This window comes from Natrix helvetica (assembly GCF_964273705.1).
Source record: "Natrix helvetica genome assembly, chromosome: 1".
In the NCBI taxonomy this organism is placed as follows: Eukaryota; Metazoa; Chordata; class Lepidosauria; order Squamata; family Natricidae; genus Natrix; species Natrix helvetica.
In genome coordinates, this window is record NC_138548.1 from 188548686 (window position 1) to 188566045 (window position 17360).

General features: G+C 40.5%; 1 protein-coding gene across 1 annotated transcript in view; it reads right to left on the reverse strand.

Annotated features, from left to right (window-relative positions):
* The window catches only part of ABCA12 (ATP binding cassette subfamily A member 12), a 179608-nt gene that overhangs the window by 51020 nt on the left and 111228 nt on the right, over positions 1-17360 (reverse strand). Inside the window, exons 31-37 of the mRNA XM_081957386.1 lie at positions 15349-15545; positions 14388-14548; positions 11631-11867; positions 9278-9410; positions 6833-7085; positions 1679-1765; positions 291-384 (exon numbers count right to left, since the gene is read on the reverse strand). Coding sequence (XP_081813512.1) covers positions 291-384; positions 1679-1765; positions 6833-7085; positions 9278-9410; positions 11631-11867; positions 14388-14548; positions 15349-15545 — 1162 coding nt within the window. The remainder of the gene's footprint in view (positions 1-290; positions 385-1678; positions 1766-6832; positions 7086-9277; positions 9411-11630; positions 11868-14387; positions 14549-15348; positions 15546-17360) is intronic.

Genomic DNA, 17360 nt, shown 5'->3' on the forward strand with positions numbered 1-17360 from the left:
GTGAAGGAAGATTCTACTGGAATCAAATTATAACCATAAATTACTATGTCATTCATATTGTTAAGTATTATTATTAAATGAAACTAAGGTCAAATTGGCATCTTGGGAAATTAGCTTTTATAAATATAAATGTTAAAGATATCTGTTTTTCTTAAACTTGGGGTTTAGTCTTGGGGAAATCTTCAGTCATTTTTTTAATTTCTATCTTACAGTGACTGGAAATCTTCAGTCATTTTTTTAATTTCTATCTTACAGTGACCTTATTGCATGAGATTATAATTTGAATTTACCTCTCCACTAAGTGTGCAATTGCAGGCAGCATATCGATCACTCTGATTTCCAATGAATATCCACTTTTCAGCCACATCTTCCTTGAAACAGGTTCTAAAAGTAAGCAGATTTAATACTGACATTTCCTATAAATTTGTATACAGCATAGTGGGAATTTAATGCACAACACTAGGCAGGAATACCTCATTAATTTCCTAAAGCTTTTCCAAGGCAAGCTACATTTGATAATCTTACATTTTTCCACTCATATATTTTTATTTAATACTAAAATTTGAGTAGAAAAGTTTTAATAAGACCATTTTAATAATCTATTTTAATAAACAAAAATTATCTACAGTAATATTAAATTTAAAAATATATTGAAAGGGAATCTTGTGCCTGAGAGACTGTCTAATACATGCTTACCCATAAAATCCCATGCCATAATTATTTTAATGAAAAATAGACAAAAATACTTACAGTATGTGTACAATAAATAATAAAAGGGCCAACATATCATTTTTTGGTAGTTTTTGTGAGCCCCGCCCAACAACTGCTGAAAATCAGAGGCCTAATTTTTGCTATTTTGTGTGGTGGAAAACAGACAAAAATTATAGTGTGTGCAAAATAAAAGCAAAATAAATTTAGCACAGTTTGAAAAAGATAAACAAAGCCTTACTCAATCCATTTGGCATCCTTGCCTTCACTCTTCCCTTATTAATAAGTAATTTAAATTTCATAATTCATAGACTCCATTAAAAACTTACTGACAAGTATCTTCACACCTTCCTATTTCAATTCTCCTCTATAAATTGATAAAGCTGCACTTCTGTATGCCTATAAAGCCTCCTCCGTCAATCAAGCATAATTCAATGGGATTTACTTCTGACTAGAATCGTAGTACGACTATATATATGCTTACTTAACACCATAATGAGTTCCATTCGTTGGAAATAAATATTTAAATATGCTTATTGTGCATGTTAATTTAGGTATCAGCCTGTTTGAAGTTCTTGGGTTTATTTTTGAATTATTCTAGTTAATAATAAGTTATATTGCATTACTGCTGAACCACAAGGTTTAAAAACAACAACAAATCTAAAATACCTTAATTTGATAACACTTAACATCAGTGAGACCTATACATTTAGATTCGATATTTTGATGAAGAATATTGCATATTTACTACTGGATATTTAATTGCACCAAATTTTGATAGAAATCACTATCTGATTGTTGCTAGAATATTTTCCAATGATTATAATGGGTATAATAGTTCTGCAGATTACCCTGATGACTCATAATTTTCAGTCATTTGTCTTCTTAGATGAGGAGTTGTAAAAAGTAGGATGGAGGTTATTATTCTATTATTCTGAGAGTTATTTACAAATGGAGAAGAGCTACTTACAAATTACTTCTGTTTAGCCAGGTATTATCTATTCCAGGAAAGGAGAACATTGAAGCAACCAAAGCATCTGTGGTTTGATTGTAATTCCTAAACACACAAACAAAGCAAATGGTTAACTACAATTTCAAGGCAACCATAAGTAATAAACATGATGGTCACATGATAGTTCTTTTGAATCCCTATATCCAGGGGTGAAATGCTACTGGTTCGGACCAGTTCACCCAAACCTGTAGTACAAAAAATTACCAGTTTGCCCAAACAGGTAGTAAAAGAATGCTACTGGTTCGGGTGAACTGCTATTTCCAATGATCAGCTGTGATGCATGATTTATATTAGCTAGAAAGCAGGATTTCCTGCTTTCTAACTAATCTAAATCATGCAGCACACCGGATTCCCCCCCCACACACACACACACTGTTCTACTTACCTTTCAGGCGTACTCAGTAGCAGGATCCGCCCACCCGCCCACACATCATCACATCTGTTTTTGTCACTCTACGCATGTGCAGAAGGTCCTGTGCATGCGTGCACTCACATTTGTGAACTGGTAGCGAATGTAAGTAGATTTCAACCCTGCCTATATCCCATATGAAAACTGAATGACAATGGAAATGGAAGAAAACTATCAAGTGTCAGAATGCACAGTTTTACATGGTTTTTAAAGGAGGGGGAAAACCAGGGCTTGCTTTAAAGCATCCAGAATTGCCCTCTGTTCTAGTATTAATTACTGTCTAGACCCTAGTCATCATCTTGGAGGCTTTCACCATCCAGGAGGGACAAACATCTAACTGACAGGTAGTGACAATGATAGCATCAAAGGCCCTGCACACTTCATCAGGTCCAACTGGATCAAACTGTTCCCAGATAACAAGGCAAGATCTCTCCCCAGGCATCTCACAACATGGCTTATCTCCATGCATGGGGTCCAACTGGAAATGAATCTGAGCAACTTTGTCCATCAGGTTCTCTGCCTGGCCCTGCAAAAGATCACCTGAGCCCGCCTGACCTAGGAGGGAATGGGTGAACTGAAACAGGGCCTTTAGGTGCCACTCTGAGGATGCAGTAAGAATGGAGAAATACTGCTGTTTCGCCCCTCTTATTGCCACAAGGTAGGCCTTAATAGTGGCTCTAAAGTCATGTCCAGTCAGAGTCATCCCATGTTTTCCTCCAGCGGCGTTCTGGGCATCTCTTGGCCCTTTTCAGAACCCACAGCTCCTTTGTAAACCATGGGAAGAGTGGGGAACAATGAGTCAAGAGAGGCCGCATGGCATGATCCTGTCCAAAGTTGTGACCACCGGTAAATTCCAGCTGCCACCACAGTTTTAGCAGGACTGTGCAGCAACAACTCAGAGATATCTCCAGTTTCCTCTGTCACCCATCAGGATCCATCTATTGCTGGGGTGAATGATCTGAATAGGTCCAGCCTTCCTCTGGAGAGGGGCAGCATACAAGAGCCTCAATTTATTTTTATATTTCTTCCCCCCACCCCTAGGAAATTCAACATAACCCTCTATGTTTTCCTCACTTTCTATCTCTATTCTTATAATAATTTCAGTTTATTTGTTTTTTTTAAGAATATGGATATTTAGTACAATAAATATTTTTGGGGGGGCTTGAAAATAAGCACTCAGTCTTATTTTTGGGGAGGTCTTATTTTTTCTAAGTGCAGGAGGCAGCAAGCGTGGGGGCCAATGGGAGTGGGAGCGCAGCTACTGCTAGCCCTGCCCTCTCTATCCCACTATCTGTTTTCCCATGGCTGCAATGGGCCAAGTTCTCAGCATGCCTCAGCCACCACCTGCCATGCTTGCTGGTCTAGCTGCTGCTTGGACACTTCTTGGCCATGGTGCTTCACGAGGGCTCTTCACCCTCCTGGCAGAGTGGGTGGAGATGGGGCGTGCTGAGAGCTTGGCCCCGATTGAGGCCATAAGCAAGCAGACAGTGGGACGGAGAGGTTGGAGCCGGTGGTAGCTGTCCAAACACTTTTCGCCCAGAGGGAGACAAAGCTTTGTCTGCTTGCAAAGGGGTTGGTTTGAAATGGAGCTAATCACTCCATTTCAAACCATCCCCTTTGCAAGCACACAAAGTTTTGAGTCTCCGTCAATTCTCAGGCTGGGCAAAAAGTGTTTGGTCACCTATGGGGCGCTTGGGAATGGAGTGATATGCTGGTTTAAGAAATATGTTTCTAATAATGAATGCAACTTTTTTTAAAAAAAAATGTGGGCCATTGAGATATTTATAACTTCAAACAAGATTTCAAATTTTAGATAATTATAAAATATTTAAAATACTCAAAATTCTTAATAAAACCCCAATTCATAAATGGTTCCATGAACATATAAGAGGTAGTAGTTCCTTTGTGATCCAAGGATCAGCATTTCAGAGGTATTTCCTTACCAAAGAATCATGCATACCTTTGCATCCCTGTGCACCCCTTCCTGATCCATGCCACACCCTGCATCAGTGGTGGGTTGCAGGCGGTACATCCCGGTACGGGCATACCGGAGCCTGCCCAGAGCACCAGGTACCGCCCAAGCTCCTTACCATGTTTTAAAGCTGTCGGTGCTTCTGCGCACATGCATGGCGCATACAGCACCTGCGTGACGCTCCGCTGAGCAGCTGGAGCATCTCAGAGGCTTGCGGAAGCACCATTTGAAGCTGCAATGCATGTGTGCGCCACACGCACGTGCATGTGTGCCACATGCTTGCATGTGGGTGACGCCGGGGCTGTTCCAACCGTACCGGTTGGAATGGAATCTGGAACCCACCACTACCCTGCATACACACACTCCAATCCAGGTGACATATTTCATGTATCCCACACACCATCCCTGAAATGTGCAGAACTTCTTCTTCTGCACTTCCAGGGAGGTTGTGTGAGGCTGTGGGGTTCATCAGGAAAGTGTGCAGGAAGTGTGAGAGGTTCTGTGCAGATCAGGAAGGGCACAGATTGGGTTGGGAAGGGTTCACGGTATGCATGAGAGGCACAACATAGGTCAGGGAGACTACCTGGGTATGGGGCAGTGGTGGGTTTCAAATTTTTTTGGAACCTACTCTGTGGGTGTGGCCTCCTTTGTGGGAGTGGCTTGCTGACCATGTGACTGGGTGGGAGTGGCTTGGCAGTCATGTGACCAGGTGGGCATGGCTAACTTGGAAAATGTGGTGAAACTCACTTAACGACGCTCTTGCTTAGCAACCAAAATTTTGGGCTCAATTGTTGTCATAAGTTCTCTTTCTTTTTCTTTCTTTCTTTCATCTCTCTCTCCCACTTTCTTTCTTCTCTCTCTCTCTCTCTCTCTCTCTCTCTCTCTCTGGCTCTTTGTCTCTCTCTCCCTCCCTCCCTCTCTGTCTCCCTCTGTCATTTTCTCTGTGTGTCTATCTGTCTGTCTCTCTCTCTCTGTATCTCTGTCTCTCTCTCCTCCCTTCCCCATCTCTGTCACTCTGTGTGTGTGTGTGTCTGTCAGTCTCTCACTCACTCTGTGTGTGTGTGTGTCTCCCTCTCTCTCTGTCTTTCTCCCCTCCCTTCCTCTCTCTCTGTCACTCTGTGTGTGTATGTGGGTGTGTCTGTCTCTCACTCATTCACTTAATCACTCACTCTGTGTGTGTGTCTCTCTCTCTGTCTGTCTATCTTTCTCTCCCTCCCCCTCGCTGTCTCTCTCTGTCTGTGTGTGTGTGTGTCAGTCTCTCTCTGATTCCCTCCCTCACTCCCTCTCTCTGTCTCTCTCTGTTCCTCTGTCTGTCTGTCTGTCTGTCTGTCTGTCTGTCTGTCTGTCTCTCTCTCTCTCACACACACACACACACTGTGGTCACCTTGTTGAGTGTTCCAATCACATTTGAAACACTCAACAACTGGCCTGCATTTATGGTATTTTGCAGCATTCTGCAGTCATAGGACCAAAATATATGGTTAAAAGTACCTGGCAGCGGCGTTTTTCCTTGGGGGGCTCCTCAGAACATCCCAAGACTTCGGAGGGAAGCTTACAGCCCAGAGCAGGAGCAAAGCCCCCTTTCCAACTGGCCTTTCCTCACTTGGAGGGCTTCGGAGGGAAGCTTCTGCAGAAGCCCGGGCGAGTGACAACAAGTTCCCGCCGTTACGAAGTCTCCAAGGCTGGAATTTTCTGAGCTGTGCGCGCGCGCCTGTTTTCCACGGCGTGGAGCAGTGGCGAGGTTCTGCGTGGCTGGCAATGACTCCGGAGGCCATCCGGGAACATGGGGAACGCGAGGGGGGACCGTTGATGGCCTCCGGAATCATCACTGGCCGCGCAGAGCCTCGCTGCTGCTCCACGCCTTGGAAAACAGGTGCGCGCGCACAGCTCAGAAAATTACAGCCTCCGAGACTTCGTAACGGATGGAACTTGTTGTCACTCGCCTGGGCTTCTGCAGAAGCTTCCCTCCGAAGCCTTCCGAGGGAGGAAGGGCCAGTTGGGAAAGGGGCTTTGCTCCTGCTCCGGGCTGTAATTGCGCCTATGTTTTCCACGGCGTGGAGCAGTGGCGAGGTTCTGCGTGGCCGGCAATGACTCCGGGGGCCATCCGGGAAGATGAGGAACGCGAGGGGGGACCCTGCTCCCCACTGATGGCCTCTGGAATCATCGCTGGCCGCGCAGAGCCTCGCTGCTGCTCCACGCCATGGATGTTGGACTATATGTTGGACTATACTGAAAAATCTTATAAAATGCAATTGAATGTGTGAATGACATTGGGGAATAAGAGGAAAAGATGCTGCCTAGGAAACAATTAGTCAAGACAGGCAGGAAACCCCAGTGACATAACAGTCAGAGAAAGAACTTCAGGAAGTTCCCACCCTAATGAATCAAACAATTAAACATGGTACTGGGAACTTTGTACTTTTGATAAGGTAGCCTTACAGGGGGGAAATAATTAATTCATTTAGTCATGTTTCTTACCTAGTTTATCTGAAAGAGCTGATGTAAATTTATAATTTGTTTTACTCTCAAAACTCTAGAAAGTATGACACTGCTGAATTTAACAAAAAAGTATTTTTCTTTCTCTTATCCTTCATTTTTTAAGCATATTTCATACTGACATACAAAGAATTATAATGATTGTAGTCACACTGGTGACAATTTGGTCAGCCCTCTTACACCAAGTGCGTCACATTCCATCAAGCTAACTGAATAACTAAAAATGAATAGTCACCCAAAGAAGTCTGACTGGCTGGAAGAACCATACAAGGCTGGTGAGAGATGGAGAGCTGGGTATTCTGCCACCTTTGTTCTTAAGGTGCCAAGGCCCATAGCAGCTGTCACAAAGAGCACAGGAAGGATAACTTGAGCAATAAAACCTTTCACATCGCGTCGAGTGTGATGGAAACGTTTAATGAATAATGCTGTAGCCTTCCTCAGCAGGAGAGAAAGATTGCTTGGCTTTCCCATGCTAATCAGGACTTGATCTATTCATCAAAAAGAAAAAGAAAAGAAAAACTATAACGCATAATTAGTTCTGTTTCCTTATTATATTTAGTTTTACCCAATTCATCCCACCAGTACACATAAACCAATTCGAAAAATATTATTTATCTTTTCAAAAACTAAACCAGTGATGGCAAACCAATGGCACACGTGCCAGAGGTGGCACGCAGAGCCCTCTCTGTGAGCATGCGCATTGTCATCAGCTGCACTTCTGGGTTCCATTGCGCACATGTGCAAAGACCAGCTGGTCCAGTGCGCATGCACGCGTGGCCAGCAACTCTCTTCTAGGTGCTGTTGCACGCATGCGCGCCAGCCACTTGGTCTTTGTGCATGCATGCGATGGAACCCAGAAGTGCAGCTCACAATGGCACACAGTCAGTGAAGACCAGCTGGCCAGCGCACATGTGCTCAATGGAACCCAGAAGAGAGCAGCTGGGTGCGTGCATGCATACTGGCTAGCTGCTCTCTTCTGAGTTTCAGTGCTCCGGCATGCACATACACATTCTCTTGTAACCCTTTTTGCACCAAGTGCCAACACAATACACATGCGTACAGGCCAGCTACTCTCTACTGGGTTCAGTCGCACACATGCACGCTGGTCTTCACTGTCAGCACACCGTTGCTAGCTGCACTTACGGGTTCTGTTGCGTGCATGCATGAAGACCAGCTGGCTGTCGCACATGCATGTGACTGAATCCAGAACAGAGCGGCTGGTCACATGGGCATGTGCGCCAGACCAGCTAATCTTTGCACATGCGTGGTACAGGACCCAGAAGTGCAGTCAGTGACGGTGTGCATGCACATGGCCAGTTGCTCCCTTCCTGGTTCTGTCATGCACATTCATGCTGGCCAGCTTGTCTTCGTGCATGCACGCACTTCTGGGTTCCATTGCACACAACATGCACTGCCCTTCTGGGTTCCATTGCATGCATGCATGAAGACCAGCTGGCCAGGGCACATGCGTGCGACAGAACCCAGAAGAGAGCAGCTGGCCGTGCCTGTATTTACACAGGACCACTGGTCTTCGCACATGCGCATGATGGAACTGGAAGTGCAGTTGGCAATGGCACGCATGCCTACAGGCAGGGCTCTGCGTGCCACTTCTGGCACACAGTCCATAGGTTTGCCGTCCCGGTCCTAGACAATCCTAAATTCTGGATGCTACCTTATTAGCTGTGATTGATGTTAGGACTCACACTAAGTTTCTTCTTTTCAAAATGCACTTCCAGAAGTGGTTGTGTTTTGCTTTTGGTAAGCCAACCTATCCAATCCCCTCATCCTGCGACATCAACATTGTCCCCTCAGGCCTACATTGTGCTTATAATGGAACGAATGAAAAGCTACATGATCAGCAGTTTAAAGAGTCTGAGAGATCATGGTGTTTCAATAAGGCTGTTCCTAGGACTATGATGAAGTGAGGTGCTATTGTCAGATATACAAGTAATTGAATATCTTCTCCACAGTGAGGGAGCTTTAGCGTTAGAGGTCTGGTTTATTGAATCAGTTATAGTTGTTTGTATCACAAAGTATACTTGTGAGGATGGGACCATCTTTGACAAAAACAAGATCTATGAAGTTGGTGATAGTCCCAACCATTTATTGTTCTGGTTTCATATGATAAATGGGGGGGGGAGAGATTTTGGAGTTTGTGGATTGCTGCTGAGTAGCAGCCCTGTACTTAATTAAAACTCAACCTATGTCTCAATAACTGAACAAACTTCAAGGAGCTATGGCAATTTTAAAAATAATTATATGAAATTTAAGTAGCAAATTATTCCTTAGCACTGGTATAAGGTCCTATTAGATTATATCACCATTTCCCACTTTCTCATCAAAATCTGAAATGGAATTAGCTTTTCTTGGTAAACTAATTTCTGAAGGACAAAACAGATCTAGGATGAAATGGCATGGAATAACTGCCCATTATAGTCATGAACATGAACAGTGTTTGATTTCAGGTTTCAGAGATACTGGAATTCCCACAAGGCTGCATTATCACTAATTGTAACCTGGAATTGCTCCATCACCAGCCATACTTGGTGATTTTGTCCTGTCCCCCAATTTATGATCAATCTAGCTTGCATTTTTGTGAAGTTAACCTGATATTTCACAATCTTGCTAAAAAAAAATGCCATCCAACTTCCGCCAGTGAAAAATTACACTATTTTAATACCATCTGGTTCAAAGAGATTGTTAGAGTTCATGGACAAGTGATCATTATCCACAGTAAAACTGGGCCCTTCTTGAGATAACTCTGCATCAGCTTGTTCATCTTTTGCAAAATCTTTGGTCAAATTAAGAAACACCTGCAAAACAGTAATATTAAAATATTTTAATTTCAATTGTCACAATTCCTAAAGCAAAAATTTTGATTTTACTATTAAAAGTTTCTACTTGGACACAAGACTGAAAGCACATGCAACTTCACCTATTCTCTATGTTTAAGTTAGATGGATTGTTTCCAGTTTGTGTGCAGAATCTTATGCCAGTTCATAGTTCTGTAAATAACTTTTATCCATACTGTTTCCACTTTGTAAATAGCCATCCTTGTAAGAAGCCATTACATAGATATAAACAGAGGCATAATGGGAAGAGAATATTAATTTCCCCTATACTGACTGACAAGAATTCACTACTAGACAAAGAACCCCCTACAATTAGAAAAGGTGTCATTGTTGTTTCCCATGTTGTTTATTTTTTCATTTCCTGATCCAGATCAGTTTGCAACTTTTAAAAAAGTTCATATGAACTTGAGTTTGCATTTGGTGCAAATATTTATATATTTATATATTTGGTCTAAATATTTATATATATATTTCAAATGGTTCTGTATATAATCTTAATGTATTACTAAATCCTGTGATGCAACCTAAGTGCAATTTTAAATATCTATTTATGGAAAAAATTATATATGAGTTCCCATATACATTTGAGACACATTAAAATGAAGTCTCAACAAATTTTCCTATCTTTACATGTAATTAAATATTCAGTGAATAATAATAACTGAAGTTGAATCACCAATGCAATAATTAAAAGCATAATCCTGTGAGATGGCATCCTCCTATCAGTCAGCTCCTGAATCTGCTCATTCTGTTCTCTCCCTCTGGATGAAAGAGGTAGAAATTAATGGAATAACTAAATTCTAGAGGCCCCTGGCCACGTCTCTAACCATGGCAACTTTTTAATTTGTCATTTTCAGAGTCCAGTTGCCACTCTGTTTCATATTTCTTAGTTTCAGGTTCTTCTCTTCACACCATGCCATGAATTATACAATATCAAAACAGGCTGCCCTGTGTGCTTCTATGTATTCCTACCATAATTTTACATTGATGCCAATGGACTGATAAATCAACTCAATATATACTCATATTCTCATTTTCTTCATTGTGATCATAACCTTTCATTCTGAGATTTGTTTCATACATGTCCTTTCATTCAAACATTAATTTGCCACCCTTTAGGCCATTTACAAAATTTAAAGCATAAATTAAAATAAAAAAATAAATGAAATAATTAAAAAAAAATAAACCTAATAGCAACAATCGTGCATTGGAATATTTGCAAGAAATGCCATTTGCCTGCAAGCAATTGGTGGGACCAGCAATTACACAGAGTAATACAGGTAGTCCTCAACTTATGACTACAATTAAGTCCAAAATTTACATTGCTAAACAAGATAGTTGTTAAATGAGTTTTGCCCCATTTTATAACCTTTCTTGCCACAGCTGTTAAGTGAAGGACTATCACGGACTACCTGAATGAAGAAGCTAAAATACTCTGGGACATTACAATTCAAACTAAAGAGCACCTGCCAAAGTGGTGGGATTCAATTTTTTTATTACTGGTTCTGTGGATATGGCTTGGTGGGCATGGTTTGGTGGGCATGGCATGGGAAGGATACTGCAAACTCCCCATTTCCTCCCAATCAGCTGAGTCTCAGGAAGCAGCTAGATGGGAGCAGGGCCAGTGAGAGGTGGTATTTACCGGTTCTCCGAACTACTAAAAATCTAAACTACCAGTTGTCCAGAACTGGTCAGAACCTGCTGAATACTACCTCTGACCTGCCACATAACACCCCAGTCTTAACCATTGTCAAAAAGAAGACAAAAAAGGCTGTATGGTGAACACTGTAGAATCTGGAGACCAGTAGAAAAGAAGGGAAATATCCATAAAAAATCCATAAAATACAAAGATCTGCAAATAAAAATAGAACAGCTATGGCAAAAGATAGCAAAGATAGTACCCTAGGCCCTAGAGTGTAGTCCCAAGACAACTAAAACATCACTTGAATACCATAAAATTACCACCAGTCAATTGCAAAAGGCAGCTTTACCTGGAACAATTTACATCCTGTGATAATAATTTTAACATCATAAAAAAACATTTGCCTATCCTAGGTCCTTGGGAAAGATCTCAATACGTGGATAAAAATGCCAAATCCAGTTTAAACATCTGGCTCAAAGTGAAACAATACATAATAAAATATTAACAAATCTGATTGTTTAAAACTGCTAGGTGCTTACTTCTTCTACAGTACTGTCTGAAATTCCGTAGCAGCCAATATGGAGATCACTTAAATTACTATCCAGGTTTCTCAGAAGAGACTGATAAGATGAAGAAACTTTATTGTTAAATGGAGGAAGTACATAGATAAGTTCTCCACCAATATCTTCTTTGAGATAAGCTTCTGGAAGATGAGCCTTTATTGTGGCTGTCACAGTAGAGGTATTGCATTCCTTTTCTACATTCAGAACTGAGCTCTGGGGAAACATAAGGGGATAATAAAACACCACACAACAAAATTTTAATTTTCATAATTTCATAAAACACAATATATGAGAAATTAAGTTTGAAACAACTGAATAAAACTATATTCAGATATTCTGAGTACATCAGTAAACAGTATCTACTAGTTGGTGGATAAAGAAGCAGCAAATTGGCTTGCAATTTAATTCTCTAGATTAGATATCCTAATTTGCATAGGCTTTGTCCCAAAACATTCAACATAATAAAATAAGTGAGCTTCTTTATGGAAGACATTTGGTTATGGAGTATAACAGTGAAGAAGCAGATAGCCTCAAACTATATTTTCTCATAATGAGCCTTTCAAAAAGAACCTTGGTAAAAGATTTTAGCAATTTGCTTTGGGCAACATTGAACTTTAATTATAAGTACTCAACAAAGTCCAAAATTAAATAGCTACCCAATGAAATTCTTTTCAAATATGCAAAATATGTAAAACCTGGTCATGCCAAATTTGGTATATTTGCTAATTTTGATAATGTTTTCCATTAATTCTCTGTTTTAAAAGGCCATACAATGCACATATTTAAATATGTGTCTTTTAAATACATATTTAAAAGATACTCTGGTAAGTTTAAATTGCATCCCAACATTTTCTTATAGACCAACTTAAAGATTAACAGAGTTGGAAAGGACCTTGTAGGTCATCTAGTCCAACCCCCCACCTAAGTAGGAGACTCTACACCATTTCTGACACATGGCAGTCCACTCTCTTCTTGAAAGTCTCGAGTGATAAAGCTTCCACAACTTCCGAATGCAAGATGTTCCATTGGTTGATTGTTCTCACTGTTAGAAAATCCCTCCTTATTTCTAGGTGGAATCTCTCCTTGTTTAGTTTCCATCTATTATTCCTTGTTTGGCCTACAGTGCTTTGGAAAATAGCTTGACCCCCTCCTCTCTGTGGCAGCTCCTCAGATATTGAAACACTGCTATCATCTCTCCCCTGGTCTTTCTCTTTGCTAGACTAGCCATGCTCAGTTCCTGTAACCGTTCTTCATATATTTTAGTCTCTGGTCTCCTAATCATCCTGGTTGCTCTTCTCTGCATTTTTTCTAGAGTCTCAACATCTTTTTTATAATGTGGTGACCAAAACTGGATGCAGTACTCTAGGTGTGGTCTTAGTAAGGCTTTATAGAGTGGTATTAGTACTTCACTTGATCTTGATTGAATCTCTCTGTTAATGCAATTGAGGATTGCATTGGCTTTTTTTGCTGCTGCTGCACACTGCTGGCTCATATGTATCTGGTTGTCCACTAAGACTCCAACTCTCACAGTCACTGCTATTAAGCCTGGTTTCACCCAGTTTATATGTGTAATTTTGGTTTTTCTTACCTAAGTGTAGGACTTTACTTTTCTCTATATTGAATTTCATTTTGTTACATAGGGTCCAGTGTTCAAGTCTGTCAAGATCCATCTGGATCTTGAACCTATCTTCTAGGGTGTTAGCTATTCCTGTCAGCTTAGTATCATCTGCAAATTTGGTAAGTTCCCCTTCTATTCCCTCATCTAAGTCATTTATGAAGATATTGAAGAGTACTAGGCCTAAGACAGAATTTTGTGGTAATCCACTGCTTACTTCCCTCCATTTTATAAAATACAGTACAGCAATTAAGAAGTAGATGGATGAACAAATCCAAAATGTGTTACAAGAAATTAAACTGAAGGAGAGGGAACTCCAGAATTCACTAGAATATTGTAATATACTTAATCAACTAAAATTATTGCAACAACAAATGTCTTTATTGACTGTTTCAAATATTGAAAAGAAACCTAAATATATGAAACCACACTTTTTTGACCCGGCAAATAAACCAGGGAGATGGCTGGCATACAAACTAAGAAAACAAACAGAAAATAAGATGATAGCCAAGCTTCAAGAGGGAATAAGATTGACATGGATAATAAAAACATTCAAAGACTTTTTTTGGAATTATTATACCAATTTATACAGAGAATAAGAAATATCTTTAGATACTATGGAGGAGTATATAATGACCAAATATTTTCCTAAACTATCTCGAAATTACAAGCAAATTTTTGAACAGTCCAATAACAACTTTTGAAATAATATTAGTAATTAAAAGAGTAATTGATCAACTGACAATATTTATCATTACTGTACTATAGTCATTGTATTTAAAATAATATTAGCCAAGTTTGGTCCTGTCTTAAATTATTAAATCAATAACTACTGATGGCTAGGAGAATGTCAGAACATTCTACATGCTCATCAATTCTAGAATACTTGTTCAAAAATTACAGAATAACATGAAAAACAATTATTATACTCTCTGACTCTGGATTTTATCTTGTCTGCCACTGAAACCTATAAATTGATTAAAACAATTTTCAGTATCATTTTCATTTTCAAAAATATACTCTCCCCTCCCAGAGGTTACTTTTGCTTAGAGATTACTATTAGAATTTCCTACTTTACTAGAATTATTAAATATTGAGAGTAATTTACTGCTCCAAACCTTTTCTTTAGTAAGTGTCAGGTGGTATCCACTACCATAAGTTTCCTTGAGGTAGAATGGAGACCCACAGCATTTGAGACCTCCATGTTCCAAGAATGCAATCCTGTCACTTAAGACCTCTGCTTCATCCAGATGATGTGTAGAAAGGATGATCGTTCTGCCTGAAAAGAACATAAAAATTATGTTTTATGGGCAATTACACTAGAATTTCCATACAGATTCCTGTGGCAGCAGAAAAATTGCCAAGTGAAAAATGAATTGCTCAGACTCAGGAGCTCATTCGGTGCAGAGGCCAGAAAATGATTGTACCTCTCCTTCAAACCAATGGGAGCAATGACATAACCACTGGCAGTTTTCTTTCTTTTCTCCTCGGGAAGAGCCACTCAGCATATAACAATGGCTGTTTAAACCAATTTTCTTTCTTTTCTTAGAACAATTCAGTAATACTGGATATTGTTTATCAGAAATCCCATTTTGAGATCTCCAGCACATTTTATCATTATTACATTTACAAGTCAATTTATCAGCCTCAACTGCCACCCAATCTTATGGTCATTGAGAGCCATGAGCTGCTGGTTCTCCATCTATGGCGGTAGGCGATCTTTTACCCTAGGACAAGGAGCCCTGCTGCTGGGCTAAAGCTGGCCTTTTCTGTTATGATGCCTCTCCTGCTAGAGCCCAGCCAGCCATTTGCATCTCATGGAGCAAGAAGAGGCAAAGTATGCAGGTGCTCTTGGCTTTTCCAACTGCCCTTCTGCAGGAGGGCAGCTGCACAGATCTCCCCTCTTCTCAAAGAGAAAGCTTAAAATTTGAAAGCTTCTCTTTAATGGATGTTCGTGGTTCCATAACTGTGACTATATTTGTAATAGTCATTCAAGTTTAATCTGTTATTTGTTAATATTACAGCAATATTTGTTGTTGCTCTGAAAAGCTAGAATTACAATATACCTGCCCATATTACCTTTTCTGTTCTTTGATATGATTTCCCAAATGCCTCTCCTAGAACAGGGATCAACTCCAGTGGTTGGTTCATCCAAAATTACAACTTTTGAACCTCCCAGTAGAGCAATTGAAATAGATAGCTTCCTTTTCATCCCTCCTGATAAAGAGCCTGTCAACTTGTGACGATGGTTGTATAATCCAGTCTCCTTCAAAATCCTTCAAAACAGCACCCAGAAAGAACATTATTTTGTAAAATAAGTAGAAGAAAGAATGATAAAAAATTAGTTTAAAAAATTAGCAAAAGAAACAATTAGTTTAAATTACAAGGACATGGATTTTGGTAGCACACCAGGAAAAAGTATCCTAATGGTAGAGTTCAATGATTCAACAAAGGTATTACATTCACAGTTTACTTGTTCACTGGGGGATTTTAACTCTCCTTCCCTGGAGATATTTGAACAAAAGTTGAACAGGCACTTGTCAGGATGCTGTAAGATTGTGCAGGAGGTTGAACTAGATGGTCTTCAATATATTTTCCATCCTGAACAATCTATGATTCTTTAAAATCAGGGGGTGGTGGCTTGCATGAGGCACCACATGATTCAGTCATAACAGAGTAGCATAACATGAAGAAATAAGCAGTTTTAAAGCAAAACAGAGCTCTTGAAATAAACCTTAAACTACAAGCACTTTCCTTTGTTTATTACAACCTTTTTAAAATGACATCTTAGTTTCAGCATAAAACCTCCCAGTCACAGAAGAAGTGGAAAATATTACGCATGATTTAGCACCCTGCTGGTTTTGAGTGAGAATCAGCCATGTACGAGCAAGTATTTCATTAAGACCAGGGGTAGGTTTCAAATTTTTTTACTACCGGTTCAGTGGGCATGGCTAGATGGGGTGGGTGACTGAGTGGGGTGACCAACGTGACGTCACTCACACACACTCTGTCAAGGCAGCCTCCCTCAGTAACCAAGAAAGAAACCACTCAACTCCATTTTTTAGAATTAAGAGTACTTTTACTGGTTATGAATAGATAGCAGCTAAGCAAAGCAAGATCTGAGGCAAAAGCGTGCGTAATCATAGATATCAATATGTGACCCAACTCCCTCCCCTGGCAACCCCATCCCACAGTCCAATCCGCACAACCCACTGGTGTCATGTGGGTTTCATCTTCAAAAAGCATCATCAGGTTGGTATGACGGACAGTTGGCCTTGGCGGCAAATCCACTATCTGCAGCATGCGCAGTAGATGGTGAGAACAAATCTCCCTTTTCCACTCACTCCTGCACTAAAAGCTTCCCCTTTCAAATACCACGTCACCCCCTCCCTGTTTCAATGGCAGCCGAAAGCAGGTAGCAAAGGAGAGGCTGACATCCAGCCCTTCGACAGGAAAGGAAGTCATCCCTGTAAGAAAACAAACACACAACAAAAACAGGAACAGGACAATTTAGGAATGTATAAGTCAACTCGGGTTAGGGTTTATCGGGGTAGGTAGAGTAGAATTTTCGCAAAAGTCGAGGAGCCCTAACATGGGATCTATCAACCCATTCATCTTGGGAGGGGGGAAAATGTTTCCAGGAGACTAGATATTGAATCCGATTCCTACTTTTCCTGTAGTTCAAAATCTCCTTAATCTCAAAATGTTGCTCTCCTTCAATGAGTAGAGGGGCAGGTGGTGCAGGTAGGGTGTCCAGAAAGAGGAAGTGTGCACCGGTTTCAAAAGGTTTACATGAAACACCGGGTAAATACAGTTGAGATACTTTGGTAGTTCCAACCGTACAGAAACAGGATTAATGACCTTCACAATAGGAAATGGACCAACGTACTTAGGCCCCAATTTCTTTGACTTCTGGGTGGTTTGGAGAAGTTTGGTAGACAAAAATACTCGATCCCCAATTTTGTACTCCCTTTGCTTTACCCTCTTTTTGTCGGCCTATTTCTTGTGTGCCCGATGAGCAGCTTCCAGTGTCTTGCAGGTCATGGGCCAGATTTGTTGGAGCTGGTCACTCCACTTGGAGAGAGACAAAA